Source organism: Phalacrocorax carbo, chromosome 2 (assembly GCF_963921805.1).
Source record: "Phalacrocorax carbo chromosome 2, bPhaCar2.1, whole genome shotgun sequence".
In the NCBI taxonomy this organism is placed as follows: domain Eukaryota; kingdom Metazoa; phylum Chordata; class Aves; order Suliformes; family Phalacrocoracidae; genus Phalacrocorax; species Phalacrocorax carbo.
In genome coordinates this window covers 32534393-32550912 of record NC_087514.1, presented here as the reverse complement: position 1 = coordinate 32550912, position 16520 = coordinate 32534393, and the positions used below count along the sequence as shown (strand labels likewise).

The following is a 16520-nucleotide window of genomic DNA, read 5'->3' as shown; positions in this document are numbered from 1 at the left end:
GTTTATAACAGGAGCCTCTCCTCCTCTTACCCTTCAATCTATTGATTAAACAGAGCCCAGGGAAATTAGGCTGAAGCTGTCTCAGACTCCTCAATTTATTCTTCACCCACCCCAGTGCAGCTTCCTTTATTCCTCCAGTAACTCTCCGCAGTGCTTGCTCTCAGGTTCTCCTAGCAAAGCTCCTCAGTCAACACAGAAGCTGGCACAAAAGCTTCCAAACACACGTTGGTTCAGCTAGAGATGTTAGTTTACCCTTCAAAAGTACTGGGAGAGTTACTTCTGTGCTGGGGACATAGTTAGCCTTGTCATTCAAGTCACCGAGGATGCACACAGAACAGCAGCTGGAGTGAAATTTGTTAGAAGCATTGCTAAGTTTACCATCAAAAGACAAAGTATAGAAAGCTCTACCTTGTCAAAACAGCCTTCTCCTTTTGACCTAATTCCACTCCAAATATCCCTAACACTAACAAATAAAACAGCTAGCTGGCTGCGCTTTTCTAAGATCCCACCTACACTGACACCCTGCTCTGTGGCAGCCTTCATTTGGAAGCCTGGCAGCCAACCTTTTGGCGGGTTGTTTGGATACCTTATTTTTTTCTTCTGCCTAATCCCATCATTAGGCTACCCTGCCCTCCCCTAGGCTCACAGCACCAGCTGGCTTAAAACAGATCCAAAAAATATATCAGAAGTCAGTTGAAGGTACTTGATACTAGCCTGGAGCCATTTCAGTAAGGTGCAAAAGTGAACAAGAGCCCGGGCTCCTAACTTAATGATTTTTGTCCTCAGACCCAGCTTTAAGCTTATTGCAACTTTGAAGAGAATTACGCCCCTCCAATAAATGCATATTAAGATGTGGAAATGAATTTGAAAACCTACAGCTGAATCTAGCCCTCATTGTACACACTCTTACCAAACAGAACTGGCTATGCAAAAGTTCCTGGGACACCAGGAACTTTTAAGTGGTCCCCCCTAAGTAGCACAAACCTCTATGATATCTCAAGTCTTCCAGCTCCTTGCAGTTACATCATGTTCTTGGAAACTGCAAAGCTGTAAAAACATACAATTTTTGCCAGAACTTCCACATACAAGTTACTGGTTACATGGTTTAGCTGCACTCCTTATTAGTCTGGCTCCTTATTCAGTTATTCACAACAAAGATAAGTTTTTTGCTTAATAATGCAACATGATGATGGCAACCACCAGGTTGATACTCTCTTCCCTTCTCAGGCCTTGAGTAACCAAGCTTAAGATTTAGACTGGTGCTATCAAACAAGTGTAATTGCCTAACGCTTAAAGTATGATTTCTCCAACCCAAGCAACTGCAAGTAGCAATCTGTGTAGAAATTGTATTAATATTTTTGCTCTTGGCTTATCTGAGAAGACAGTGTGAAAAGTCCATGAAACTGTAAAACCCTGCCTAGTCAGAAGCAGTGCACTGGTACAATAAGTACGCAATCATATACACCCCAGAAATCTCTCAGGTCATAAGAACACCCTGATCCCCCTTCCCCAACTAGTCAAGTCACACCTTTAAACTAGTCATGCTTTTTACCACAAACCCTTCAGAGAACCAGTCTGTCCATGACCCAACAATAGACATTGAGCCAGTTACACAGCTTATCCAAGCACAACAAAGGCAAGCCCATACTAATCTATATTTCTCACCCACTGCATAATTTTGGTGAGTCCACCTGAAATTTTGGTGGGCCCACTCCAGAAAATAAGACCTAGCATTGGAGTGCTAATGGCACAATGATAGATTGCCACTATGAAGTGCTGTTGCACACTGGTGCAGCAGTTCACTATTATTGGGTATCTGACATTTGAAAACACAAAATAAGTTGGGTTGTTTCCTCTGCAGTATCAAGCAAGATACGTTACCTGTGCCTTTACAGTCCAGCATTTTACCAGTCACCCATCCAACCGTGGAGTGCTTGAAGTGTCCTATTCCAGAAATTGGTTGCCACTTGCCCATAACTGCTACATGGCATAACCAGCTGGGCAGCACCAATTACTGCAATGCTTCCAAACTGATTTGGAGCAATGGCTGTCACTAGCAAAGGGACCTTGAACCACATTCTGCAAGGGCTGCAAACTGGTCAAACTCAAGACTTGGGGCTTGAGTATTTCTGCACTACTCAATCTCATTTAAGAGATAAGAGGGAGAATCCTGCAACTGTGCAGGCAATGAACCAGCAGCAATTCACTAACGAACCAACTGCGCTGACTGGCTTATATTTTTCTAATATAATGCAGATAATGCATCTACCTTATCTTCTAATCTAAAGTGTTATGACCACTGAAGTTCCCATTATATTAATAAGTACTCTGAGATTTTATCTGATTGATATGTCCTTGAATGACTTTTAATGCTGCTTGAGCTGAGTAAATCCTGTTAAGAGACATTTGCTCCTACTCCAAGTCAGACTAGGACAGTAAATTAAATGAAACAGCCTACAGAGATACTGCTGTCACACAAATCAACAGTCATAACACACTAATCACTCCAAAAGCAGAGGAAGGCAAAGAAAAGGGTCAAGAAAGTTCGTCCAGAGACGACTCCCCACAAAGATATAAAGCTTCCAAGGACTTCCAGGTCCTAGAAGACACTGAACGTACCTCCTTCCATCAGATTGGACTTTGACCACGAGACATCACTTTTCACCTCTGGGTAACATTACAGGCAATCTATATTTGCCTTTTTTTACAGCCTACACAGGTTCAGTTCAGAAAAGCACTGGTATCTCAAGATTTCCAAGCAGTATTCATATATTTATGCATTCTCTAGTCATGTCCCAGTCCATTCCACACAAAGGTAAGTTTTCCTAAACATCAGCATGCTTGCATAAGCTGATCTCACTTATACACTGCAAAGTAAGTAGAGCAAGTTAAACCACTTATTTTACTGAAAGACATAACTAGAGGAACACAAAGTCAGGCAGACATTTTTCCTGATTCTGGTACAGCAGATGTGATGAAAGCTACAGGGGGAGGGAAGAAACGCAGTGGGTTTGAAGGATCAAAGTTTGAAGGATGTGTCTTGAAGGAAATTGAGCTTCAGCCCTAAAAGTTGGGGGGAAGGGCGGAAAAGAAGGGAAGGAGGGATGTTTTGTTTGGTTTTTCTGTGATTTTGGTTGTTTTGTTTCAGATTTTTTGTTTTAACAAAAGCACACCCCCAGTGCTTTTAGTGAGCCACTGATCCAGAACTGCACTGCTGTTTCTACAAGTTGCCTCCTCACAGTATTTGACCTGAAACTGAACATCACTGCAAACCCTAAGAATAAAGCTTTGCACTGCTAAGTGAAGCCTAAGTTTAGCATCATCCCCTACTGCACAAGCTAACCCATCACACATCCCATTTCACAACTGTAAACATCAAACAAAAAAATACCTATATTCATAGCTGCTTTAAGTACTGGTCGTGCTCCAGCCAGAGTTTAATAGATCAGTTCTGTTTAATGGATTAGCCTGGTGAACTTCAAACTTCACACTTAAAGATTGGTCTAACACCCAGCAGGTTACTGTTACAGCAGGTTTGGCACGTCATAGCTTGACCATCAGCACAGAAACTACTCGGAATAGTTCAGAGCTTAAATAGCTATTCACAACAGAATTCAGTCTTTCATTCTCTATTGCCAGATAAAAACTGGATCAGAATATTGAAAAGGGGAAAGTCCAAACACTACCTTGCATACTGCTTGTTCCCAGCTGTCAATCCTCAAGTGTGCACTTCAGCTAGGGAGCTGTGATATGGCATTATTATTAAGAAGCCACCACAGCCCTCAGAAATGCTGCTGCCACCACCTCACATGAAGGGGACATCAGACCTCTCTTGTGCCTTGGAACAGGCAGACTATAGGAGTTCAGTTACTTTACTTGATGCTTGCTTTGTCCTCGACTTATCAGTTCTCCCTCCCAAAGAGCTTAAAAAAAATCTTCTCAGCTCCTCTTGACAACACACAGAGGTCTTCCTTTGACTTCCATATCCCTCTTCCCATTCCATATTTTCACCTTCTCAAAAGATGCATTCTTGAGTAGGAAAGTGCTTTTCATTGGGGATATAAGGGAAGTACGTTTCTGTGATTAACCAAGGCGAAGTTTGCTCTTGAACTGCAAATAAGAAACAGAAGTATCTTTAAGACTTCACGTACCAGTGTGATAGAACAGAATTCAAGATAACCGAAAATTTATTCCAGTAAAGCTCTCCCTTTTGCTGTTTACTCCAAAAACACTCCTTGCCACTGCAGGAAGCACTCAGCAGGTTGCTCTGCAGATTCTATTGACACTCAAGTTGCTTTCCTTCTTATACAATCTCCAGAAATCTTTCACACCAAAAAACCTGCTCAGTGACAGGCATGCAAGCCAGCTGACATCATTCAGCTTCAGAGCATTAATTCTAACAGCTTTCACTTGCTACTGTTTAGAAATATGCAGAAACCTATCACCACTGCTCTTCTCAACCATAGCGCTCATGTTTATCTGCAACCTACACAGAAAGGTATCAAAGCAGGATGCCCCAAATACTCCTGAAGGGTTGCATAAGTTTCCTAATTAAAGATTCAGACAGTGTCTGTGATTTATCATAGAGTGGTTTGGGTTGGAAGGGACCTTTAAAGGTCACCTAGTCCAACCCCCCTGCAATGAACACGCACATCTTCAACTAGACCAGGTTGCTCAGAGCCCTGTCCAACCTGACCTTGAATGTTTCCAGAGACGGGGCATCTACCACCTCTCTGGGCAACCTGCTCCAGTGTTTTACCACCCTTATTGTAAAAAATTTCTTCCTTATACCTAGTCCAAATCTACCCTCTTTTAGTTTAAAACCATTAGCCCTGGGCCTGTCACAACAGGCCCTACTAAAAAGTCTGTCCCCATCTTTCTTATAAGCCCCCTTTAAGTACCAGAAGGCCACAATAAGGTCTGCCCAGAGCCTTCTCTTCTCCAGGCTGAACAACCCCAACCCTCTCAACCTGTCTTCATAGGAGAGGTGCTCCAGCCCTCTCACCATTTTCATGGCCCTCCTCTGGACCTGCTCCAACAGTTCCACGTCTTTCCTGTGCTGAGGGCTCCAAAGCTGGACACAGCACTCCAGGTGGGGTCTCACCAGAGCAGAGTAGAGGGGCAGAATCAGCTCCCTTGACCTGCTGATCATACTTCCTTGAATGCAGCCTGGGATACAGTTGGCCTTCTGGGCTGCAAGCACATAGTTTTGGCTCATGTCCAGCTTTTCATCCACCAGTGCCCCCAAGTCCTTCTCTGCAGGGCTGCTCTCAATCTCTTCATCCCCCAGCTTGTACTGATACTGGAGGTTGCCTCAACCCAGAACTATTTGCAGGAACAAATTATACACTTAACAGTGCGAACAACTTGCAGCTCAGAAGCTGGTGTTTTAAGCAATGCACCCAGAGAGGTACGTTAGGCAAAAGGCTCACCTACCACCCCAGCTATGCTCTCAGAGCACTAACTGCCTTTCCAACAACACTGCTGGTCTGTTAAAACCAAGTCTTCAGAACCATGGTTTGTGGGGAAGCATACTGAACAACTACCCCCATACACACTTCAGCAAAGCCATGATATTCTTGCTTCTTTACACACAAGCTCTGTACTGTCTAACCAATCTAACCAGCAGGCAGTTAGTGTGGCACGGCACACGGCAACAGCGTCCTGCATGTACGCAACACCTCTCCAGCAGTTGTTACATGCCTGATGAGCTTCTGGGTTTTTTCTCCCCGATGGGAAACACAACTAAATGAGTTTATATTGAGCAGCAGCACTGGTTGCTGGAACTGAGTAATAAAACGCACACTTGCAGTAGATGCGTTTCTCTGAACAAATTATGTTGGAGACAATGCAGTCCAAAACTGGATTCTGCCCCTAACATTAAATACTCAAAAGATTCCTCCAGAAAAGAAAAAACTTAGTTGATTGAGTATTTAAAGATTAACATGAAGGGCAGGAAGGCAGGACTTGTTCACACCTAGAAATCAAAATCTTATGAAAAAGAAAAACATTCAACCACTGCATTTTACTTTTGCAAAAAAGTTTACTTCTACTTGCTTAGTGTCCACACTCATTCTGCTAGACTAAGTGAAGCGCTAATCTGTTTTCTAGCAAAACTCTGAACTCAGGAAGGACCATGATTTAGACTGATCTGCAGCCCTGGCAGAGCATCAAGAGCAGTATACAACACTCAAGTAGTAGTTCACAAGATACAGACAGGTCTCACTGCTGTACCTCAGCATTTGCTAGAAGCGCGCTAAGAAATGCAAATGTATTTCAGAAAAAGTTAGTATTTAAGACTGATTCCTAGAAACAGTTATTTAAATGGCAGCAGTGTATCTTTATTCCTTCCTCAGAGTCTTCAAATTAGGAGGCTTAAAGTGGGTGTCCAGAAACACCTTTATTGCAGTTAGGGACTGATTTATTGGAGAAAACAACAGTAAAGCTTTAAAGTCTTTCCCTCCTTCCAAATTACTGCACTTAAATCATACAACAGTAGTAGCTGGCTAGAAGTCACAGTAGAGTTTTTAGCAGTTAAGCTACATAAATTAAAAGCCAACTTCTGTGGAGCACAGGATCCCACACGCACACACATACTTAACTTGGGTTTGGGGTGTGTGTCTCCAGCCCATGCTTGGGCCTGATGTCCCCATGCACCCTGGAGCAGGAGCTGGTGGGGAAGACAGCATACAGTGGCCCAAACCCGGCCCGAAACCTGGGAGAAGTAGGGAACCAGACCCACATGGTGCTCAGTAAGAAGGTCAGGGATGAGCAACTACTTGGCAGGCAGCAGCACAACCCCAGCTTGCAATTTTAAACACATCACCTGGCCACCTTCAGATGTCCAGAAATGTGTCTCTGGGATCCTCTGCAGTAACTCCTGCTCCCTGCTTTTTCAATTGACTCCAGAGGTGGTGACGGATCACATGGCAATAGGCTGGCCACAGCAGGTAGATGCACAGAGGACACACCCCCTTGTTCAAGGGCCTGTACACCACCTACTCGAGGCACTACAGGTGCACAGCACCTGAAAAGTCTGCCTAGGCAGTGGATGCAAAGGGCTGTCACAACCCAGAGGACAAGAAGGTAAAACAAATACCTGCCAGGCAGGCACCGGAGCAGTCCTGGGAGAAGAAAAATACAAGAACTCACTGCAGGTCTATCCGCTCACTCAAGATCAAATCCCCTCAAAAAAAATAAAAAACAACCCACACCAGTTTTGAAGCACAACGCTGCAAGTAGCTTGTTGAGGAGATGAAACACACAGCGTGAATGGTGCTTTTAAGAGCTCACAGCTCCAAGCAAAGCACACTGCAGTATAATGGCCTGTTTTCATTCTGCCAAGACAGTGACATCTGGCAGCAGCAAAATCAATATTTAAATAAGGTTCCTTCCCCACCCTGTGCATTAGGCTGGTACATCTCCTGATGCTCCTCATCCCTGAACACACGTCAGCTGCTCAGCAAGCCTCTTCAGGGACTGCCTAGCACAGATTTGAGTGGTGCTATGGAAACAGCATGCAGCAGCGTGCAATCCACTCATGCGGACTGAAGCCTGTCTACGTTCAGACATAAAACTAAGCTTTGCAAACAGTAATCAAAGAGCACAGAAGAGTCAGCAGGTTAGTTAAAAACAGCAGTTGATTTGGGGGCTCCTGCTCAGCCTTCAGCCTGCTTCTCAATACTCTTCAGGTATACGCAAAACACTTTTGAACAGATTTGTCTTCTACAGAGCAATATGGCAACTAGAGAGCAAGATGCACTTCAGCCAGTGTGAGCTGTGCCCATTTCATACCCCCGACCCCTTTTTTTGGGTTGGAAGTACTGGTTCCTACTTACAGGACAGCTTCTTTAAAGATGCTTGTGGGCAAGTCCTTGTTCAGCTCCACTCCCGGGAGCCTGTGTGAGGGAAAGCAGAGACAGGGACATATCAGGACCCTAGACTACTCTGCAGAGACTACAGGTGACCAGAAGATGCAAATTTAGAGAAATGGCCTTCTTCAAAGGCAGCCCTTCCTGCCAGTGGCTGCAGATGTCCACTATTGTACGAGTATTCCCAGAGACTGGACTGCTGTAGAGCACTGCAATGAACATCAGACAGTGATAAGTTGGGTGGAAGCAGCGGGGGGTTCTTTTAAATTCTGCTATCCTTATCAAGTTAATCAAGACTTTCTAAAGCCATGACATGTTACATGTTTAGGCAGAGAACAGTGGAAGAGAGAGGGATGATTAGGATGCCTTTTTCACAGAATCACAGAACCCCAGGTTGCAAGGGACCTCAGGGATCACCTAGTCCAACCTTTCTAGGAAGAGCAAATCTTGCTTATCTTAGGACTCCTGCTAATAGTTTAGTTAAAGTACTTTTTTCTAAAGTAAACAAAGCAAAACAGACATGAGCAACATCCCCACTGCTCACAGCTAAAACATGCAGTTTTGCCATGCTAAAGAGCAACTAAGAAACGTTAACTTACAAAGCTTCTTTTTCAGTGTTTGAGGTTTTTCTCATGAACCAAGATCACTGCCAAGCGTGGGCTTTGATCCTAGCAAAGCACAGGGGAAGCACCTAACTGAGAATACCAACTCCAGCCCAGGTTGCCTCCCTTGGCACATTTTTCATCTATATCCCAGGCTTAAGGGGCTGTGATGAAACTCCACTCCCCTCTAGCTCACAGAGAAGGGAAAGCAAAACAGGAAGAAAACTGTTCTGCCTCCGAGAGGCTCTCCCACCACCCCCAGCAAGCTGCAGCTGCTCACCAGCTCCTGTTACCCCACGATAACCATACTGCCATTGCTAGTAACAGGCCATAAGCTTTGAACCAAGTTTGCAAGGCCTCAGGGCTAGAGGCTTGTCAGACTTGCTCTGTCTGGTCTCTTCTTGATTCACCTGCAGCTTTGTTTTACTTGGTGTATCTCAAAGTAGAGACACAGCGTGTGACAGTACAGGCACGGCATGATAAGTAATAGGGCACAGAGTTGACACTGAAGACTTACAGCTGTGGGAAGTCATCAATCACCAGAGATGTGCAGCTGGACAGAAATATTTGAGGTTACAGAGCAAAGAAATAATATCTAAAATACATAAAAGGCACTTTATATAATAGATTTGAATGTAACATGGAGCTTTCAGAGCAATGAAAGAAAGACCAAATTAAAAGTAAAAAGCAAACATAACAGAAGGACCCCAGTGGATCCTACAGTGAGGAAGAAGCCCTCAACATCCTATTCCTCCCAGCAAAGGAGTCACAATAATGACAATTTGCTATAATATCCCTGCCACCACCAGAACCACACTACTGGCCTCAGAAGCCAGGGGAAGGATGAGAATAACATCAGGAAAAGGTGTAAAAACTAAGTGCATACAACGTTACCTTTATTATTACTAAGACTTCATGTGCATAGTCGTCTTCTGTAATGAGAGAGAAGCTAATAATGATTCTTGAATTAGATCATTAAAATTTCAATTACATTAAGAATATGTTATTAGCTTTCTTTTATATATATACACACACAAAGCATGCTTCCTCTTTGCTTGTTAAGTTTTAAAGCACAGCACACATTTGTTGTGCTGCTGGTAGGGTACAAGCAGGGGAGGGGCAGTGCAGAAGCCTGTCACTCCAAACTGTGCGCAGCACAGCATGTTCCTACAGACCTCTGTTCTGCAGAAATTAATGGAGCATCAGCCAAGGCAGTGTATACATTTGCTGGAGCACTCCACAGTCAGTGAGCATCCAAGGACACTTACTGCTCTGCTCTCACGCTCTGCAATAGAGAAGTCGGCTTGTGAAACAGGAAAGCTGCCTCTTTCAGCGACAGCATTCACACCACAACAGTAGCGCTAGTTTCTCGATAGATAGCATCAGATCAGCCCTTTCTGTTCGGGAGCAAGTAATAGCACAATGAGTGTTTTTCCACACACCAGCATTTGCTGGCAGGCAGTGTACTCTCCGCTGCACTGCCCCCACCATCCCCAAGGGCAACTGGCTGCAGACTCATGCAGACAATTGCCACCACTTGTAGCTGCAGGAGCAGAAAAATCCATACAGCTGTCTACACCTCTGCCAGAAGTAAGTGTTTTCATAGCAGGGCAACCATATTCAACATCAGTTACCCTAGCTCACGGTATTGCTCTGCCAAACTGCCAAAGCCAACACACAGCTACATATTCTTTCAGTTTCCTTAACCAGGGGCGGAGGAGGAGGAGGAGGAAGAGGAGCAACAGGAAATGGCAGGAGTGGCATTGAACTTTCAGGAGAGATCCAGATTAGAAACTTAGGGGGAGCTGGTCTGTTACTGCAGGCCTTTTCAAAAGAGAAGGTTTGTGGTTGAAAGCCTACCCTCCAACACAAGGTTTTTGAGTGAAGGCTCTGGCTAATTCACACCTTAATGAGGGACTCTGAAGATGCTCGCTACCTTTAACAGGAAAGAAAGGTGTCCCTCTGGAGTCTTAAATTGAAGCTGCCACAGAGTGACAGTTTTGGCTGAACAAGAGCATTTCAATTTAGCGCTTAATCTCACTTAATGCTTGCTTTCCCTTTCAGTCACCCTTTGACATTTTTCTGCTTACTCACTGCAGGATATTAAAAGGAAAAGGGTAAACACCTCCTTTTCTCCATATAGCAAATCCCAAATCAGAAGTGCTCATATTACAAAGACTCCAGTGGAGGCAACAGTGGGGTCATCATCATCCTACCTGGAGGTGAGCTTCTCTTAAAAACATCAAAAAAACCCACACCCATCAGATGTCTGCTGCACAGGATTCAGCAACCGACACTGTTTTTCTTTCCTATTAAACTAAGAATGGAGTAGTTTGGGTTTGGTTTTGGTTGTGTTTTTTTTTTTTCTTTTGAAAGATGGTCAAGAAAACATTGGCTTTCAGGAAGACTCCCTGCACTGTATCTGCTGCCATGGAAACATCACTTTCAGAAGAGATGCAGCTGATATCCTCCCTTACCTGCAGCAACGTCCACCACCCTCAAGAATCAGCAATCCACAAATAACTCACTGATTTTGCATGGCAAATCTAGTCCCTTGACTTCACACAAGGCTTCTCTGTACTAACTGAGGGGCTCCCTTCCCATGAAAATCACCTGGACCCCTTCCTTTTGAAGGGGCAAATGGTTGTTAAGGAAGAGGACAAAGCCTACCCAGCATCCCAGCCTTTACAACACTTAGGTCAGCCAAAGCAGCTTTCAGGGTGCCCACACCCAGAAGGGTCACTGCACGGGAGAAAGCATCAGAAGCCCCAACACCTGTTTCCCTTGCCAGCCAGCTCCTCCCGGGACTAAGCAGAGATCTTGCTCATGAAGCAGATGCTGTTAGCTAAGGGCTACTGTAATTAGCAGTTGTAGAACACAAGGGAAAAAAATGAATGTACAAGATAAACAGGAGCAAAAAAATGAATACAAATAAAATTCCCAAGGCAGACTAGCACAGTATGTGATTATTGCCAGCCCCTGCAGATGGAAGGGGCCATGCTCAGAAGTCTCCAGGCACAGCTGAAAGCAGCTCAATAGCACTCATGCCCAGGCCAGCTTTAGGAGAGGTGTTAACATATGGCAGCCAACTTCAGCCATAAAAATCAACTGTTCCCACTTCACCGACAAAGCACCCACACCAAGCAGAGCAAGGCACTTGCCCAGCCTGCATCAGCGCAGTTCTTAAACCCGAGCCGAGGCACAGTGCTTTGTTTTGAGTCAGCAAGGTCAGACCAAGCCTCCAAGGTCCCCCATTGCTTATATGGGCATTTGCAGTGGGAGAAGGGGGAACCCATGGGCTGCTTCTCAGGGCTTCAAAGAGTGGGAAACTGGAACACACAGGACTTGCATCTATTTCATGTCATTGGGATTTCAAAAGCCCTAGGCAGCTACAGTTTGGCCTCGTTGGAGGATCAAAGGAAGCAGATCCTTAGCTAAGCCTTCCCTACTCCCAGAAGTCTGAGAGCAGGCTTTACTCTGGCTGGGTGAAGGGTTGTCTTGACTGCATGTGACAGCACTGGTTATAGGAAACAGGGACAGAAGATCCATGCATACCACAAGCAACAGACTCTTTCCACTGTTGGGAGAGCTGGGTAGGGTCCCTCCTCCACATCCTCCTGAAGTGGGTGTGGGCATGAATGAAGCGTTCAAGTTACCCTTCAATGCCTAAGCATTGGAGAGGGCAGGAACAGCTGTCACTGCTCCAGCCTCCAGCTGCCCACCCCATGCTGACACATGGGCAGCTGCTTGTGCAGCAGTGGCTCCACCGTCCCTCCAACACAGTGCACTGATCCCCTGCAGTTCAGTACCTCATTCAGGCACCGGCTGAGGGGGGAGGATAGGAACGCCACTAAATAACTCACGTAACGCCACCCTGTCAAGCCAGGACCCTCAGCCTGAGTCAGAACAGTGCAGTTTCCACCTCCTTCCCCCCGCTCCGAGTTTTTCATGCAAGAGAGAGGAAGACTTGCTGCTTTCAAGGGTCCTACTGATGTAACTGTTCTGCTGTTTTTTCCCTCTTATCTTCAAGTCACTGCTACAAATGCTCAGTTCAGTGAAATCATTCTTCCTTTGCAGTTCTGACAACAGCTGTGCACTCTTACTTACAAGTGTTTGATTTCATGATTGCACATTAAGAAAAAAAAACCTCTTACCTACAGTACTGTAAGCACCTAGTGACAAAGAAAACTAATAAAACAGCACAAAAAGGTGCAGCTTTGTTAATTAGGACAACAGGGGAAATCTTGTCCTACTGCCAGCAACAAGTTCTTTCTGCACAAAAGGAACATTACAGTCCCTTTTGTCAGCCCCACAAATGCAAGACAAGGCTCTAGGAAAAGAAAGCCGTACATACTCTCTCAGGAAATCATGTGTAGTGTTTTGGAACTCCTCAGTCCCACAAAGCCAAAAGATTTTGAAAGACACCAGGTTACGTAAGTAAAGAGCTGCTGAAGCATAAGCGGAACCCCCTAAACACAACATCAGAGATGCAGTATTACTAGATAACTTTTTGTGCCATGCTGCACGCCTTCACGAGACTGCTCAGTGACAGTCTTCTCATTTACAGCACGTCAGCACACCGATTCTACCGTTGGGGTACCTTCATCCTTATTTTTCCAGTGGTGAACTGTACCAGCACTAACAGTAACAGGGGCAAGCCACAGAGAGATTGTTTTTGCAAGCAAAAACGGGTACACAATTTTTTGTGGATAAAAAAGAAAAAGCACCCAGAATCTTTGTAAAAACACAACTGCAGTTATTAGTCCATTCAGCAACTGAGTCCACACAATGGAAGACCAGATTTTTATTCACAGCAACTTAATGCAAAGCAATAGAACAAGGGACTCATCTCAGGAGAACATTACATCTGTTTGGCTTGAGCCAACGCGCATCCTTTGGTGCTTGTAATCACAGAGCAAGAGACCCCAAGCGCTAGCTGCCCAAGCTTTCCAGAGCAGTTGGACTGCACCGAGCACCATGTAGAAGCATTCAGCCAGGCCAAACATCCCTTGGCTGAAAACAGACACTTCAAGTGAAAAATTCCTCGATGGTTCTGATGGTAGGCTAGTAACAACTGTTTAAGGTCTGCTGCCATATCTGACCGCTCAGGAGAGAGGGAAGACTGGAACATTTTACACCTGGAGTATTAGCCTTGTATAGTTAGGCTGCAGTCTTAACTATAACCTAGATTTTCTTCCCACCTCCCAAGTTTCACTATCTGAGAAAGCTGTCATCATAACAACGAAAAGTGCAACCTCTGACTCACACTGTTAAATTAATTTCTGGTTAGAAGAGGCAAACCAGGATGTTTAAGCCCGAGAGACAAGACCTGGCAGCCTGGATTTTAGCCAAGTACGTCACTTTGGTGAGTAATACCGTATCATCAAGCACATTTTCCAATGTGAGCACTCCAGTTTGCCAGGGAAATGCATCTTTGAAGGCTAACTAGCAGGGTATCAGAAGCCATCAGTTGAACAGGCACAAGTGTGTGGCTATTCTAGATTTTCCCACTATACCTGCAGGTCTTCACCTCACCCAGAAGAGAAAATAGCATAATCACCTCCAAAAAAAAGGCAGAGAAAGAAGGTGTTGCACCACCAGATACACTATGCTGATATACAGCCTGAGGTGCAGTACCCTTTTCATACAAAGCAGTATTTATACAAGAATGAGTTCAACAGCAAAACAAGCCTCTAGAAAGCGTCAGCATTGTCACCAAAGCTTTTCAAGAGACCACACTGTTTTACTCTCCTTTTCCATTAGAAGTTGTTCAAGACTCTGCAGCTGAAATAAAGCTGTTTGCCTTTTAATAGGCTCAAACACAAAGAATGAACTTCAGGACAAATACTGATATCTGTGTTAATACTCCTGTAGTTGGAGCCTGATTGAACTGACAGTTGTACTGTTTTCTGGCTAAACAGTTCTGTTTGCCAGTCCCCAAGAATATAGTTTGGGCATTTGTTGTCTTTTTTTTTTTTTAATTTACATCTACTGAAGATAGACATAGGACTTCAGAATGGTTGAAGGAACCTCCCTGAGGAGGTTCAGCCCCTGACCAGATTATCTTCACTTCAGCAAAGATAACTTGCCCTTTTCTCTATATACAAAGGAACTCAAAAGTCATTACTAATTGTACAAGTTTACTCCAGCAGCCTTGAAACATTTAAATGAGAGCACGGTCCGATCAAGGCTGGTGCCTGAACCAGCTCACCTGGCAGAGCAGCGAGCTTGACTGCACAGAGTCAGCAGTTACACTCCCAGCACCTCGTGCGTCTCCAACACTGCCACCGCCACAAGTGAACGCTTCGTACCATCGTAAGCACACTCAGCAGGAAAATGCTGAACGAAATCAGTCCAAGGTCGCGCACACTGAGCTGGGCCAAGCAGCCCTACCAGCTTACTCAAACAAAGTAGCTTATTGACCCCAGGGCTGCCTTACTTCCTCAGGTGGAAAGCACCTGTTGTGTAGCTTAGTACGACGGCATGTGAGAGAGTCCAACTGATACAAGGATCAGTAGGATATATGTAACACACCTTTGTGGGAGAAGCTTTTATAGCAAGTGATCCTGCTTTGCACGCATTCAGGTCAGCCTTCATCAGGGCACCAAATACTCTCTTAGGCAGCAGTCCCAAGGGTTTTGGTTTTTTTAAACAAACCACGAAGTTTTAGGGAGAGCATTGCAACCGTGGCAGCTAGGACAACAGCCTTCCGAACCGGGCAAACCGCACACCGGAGAAGCGCCGTGGCCTTCCGCAGCCGAGCGAGCCACGCAGGCCACCGCCCGGAGGTGCCAGCCCTGCTGCCAAAATGGAGCTGCCAGCTGCTGAGCAGCCCTGCGAAGGGGACAGTTAAGATGGAACAAACCGTACGCACAGCACTGGTTAATCAAAAGTTACACGCTCTTAAAATGGAACCACTCTACTTTCACTCCTAGGTGAGACCACAAAGTTTATTCTCCCCCCTAACCCCGGCGGGAAGGTCGGCGTTTGCCGCCACGGGAGCGGCGGCGCCCGCTGAGGGAGAGGGGGCGGGGGGGCCGCCCCGGTTCCTGCCGCCCGCCCCGGTGCGAAGCTCGCACCCGCCCGCCGGTTCCGCATTTCCCGAGCTGAGGAGGCGACGGGAGGCGCACCCGTGCCCCACAGTCCGGGGGGACCCTCTCCCGCACCGGCCCCGGCCGCCGGCGGAACCACCTCAGCCCTGGCAGCGGAGACCCTCACGCGCGCCGCGACACCTACCGCCTGAGGGGATTTCCCGCCCAGCCCAGCCCAGCCCCGGGAGCGCATGGGGGAGGCAGGGGGCGGCAAGCCGGGCCCGCCACGAGCGGCAGGGCAGGGTCGGGCAGGGCAGGTCCGGGCGGCGGAAGGGCTGCGAGAGGAACCGCCGTCCATCCGTCTGTCTGTCCGTCCGTCGTCGTCACCCCCCCCCCCTCCGCACAGCAGCGCCAGGCGCCGGCACCCGCCGTGCGCGGCCACCGGAGGCGAGGCGAGGCAAGACGCCGTGGGAACCCCCGCCCTACCTGAGTCCCTCGGGGGCTCCATGGCGGCCCCAGCGCCGGTCCCGGCTCGGCTCGGCTCGGCTCAGCTCAGCAACCTCCGCCTCCGGCTGCCAGGGGAGGCGCCGCCCGCGCCCGCTGAGGCGGGCCCGCCGCACGTCAGTCAGCGGCCCGCCCCGCCCCGCCCAGGTGAGAGCGGCCGGGGGGCGCGGCCCAGGCCCGGCCCAGCAGCCGGCGGGGCGGCAGGGGCGAGGCGGGACATCCCGCCCCCCCGGCACCCCCCCGGCCCCGGGAGCGGCAGCCGCCGCCACGCGGCCCGATTCGCCTGCTGGGACGCTGAAGAGATGCCATTGTCTGTGGGATCTTGGCCTTACGGCGCCGCGGCGCTCTGAACCTGGTATTAGGGAGTCCTAAAGCGGGGCTTAGGAGCTTGTCCCGCCACAGCCCCCGTCCCTGCGGCCGCGGTGCTCCCGCCCCGGCCCAGCCCTCGGCTGCAGCGCCCTTCCCTGCCGAGCAGCGCCTGGGCAGCCCCGGGCGGCGCGCGGCGGGTGCGA

General features: G+C 47.2%; 1 protein-coding gene across 1 annotated transcript in view; it reads right to left on the bottom strand.

The window, feature by feature from the left end:
* Positions 1-16116, bottom strand: part of TPD52 (tumor protein D52) — a 42741-nt gene extending 26625 nt beyond the window's left edge. Inside the window, exon 1 of the mRNA XM_064442503.1 lies at positions 15991-16116. Within this exon, the coding sequence (XP_064298573.1) occupies positions 15991-16012 (22 nt within the window). The 5' untranslated portion in view covers positions 16013-16116. The remainder of the gene's footprint in view (positions 1-15990) is intronic.
* Positions 16117-16520: the final 404 nt, after the last annotated feature.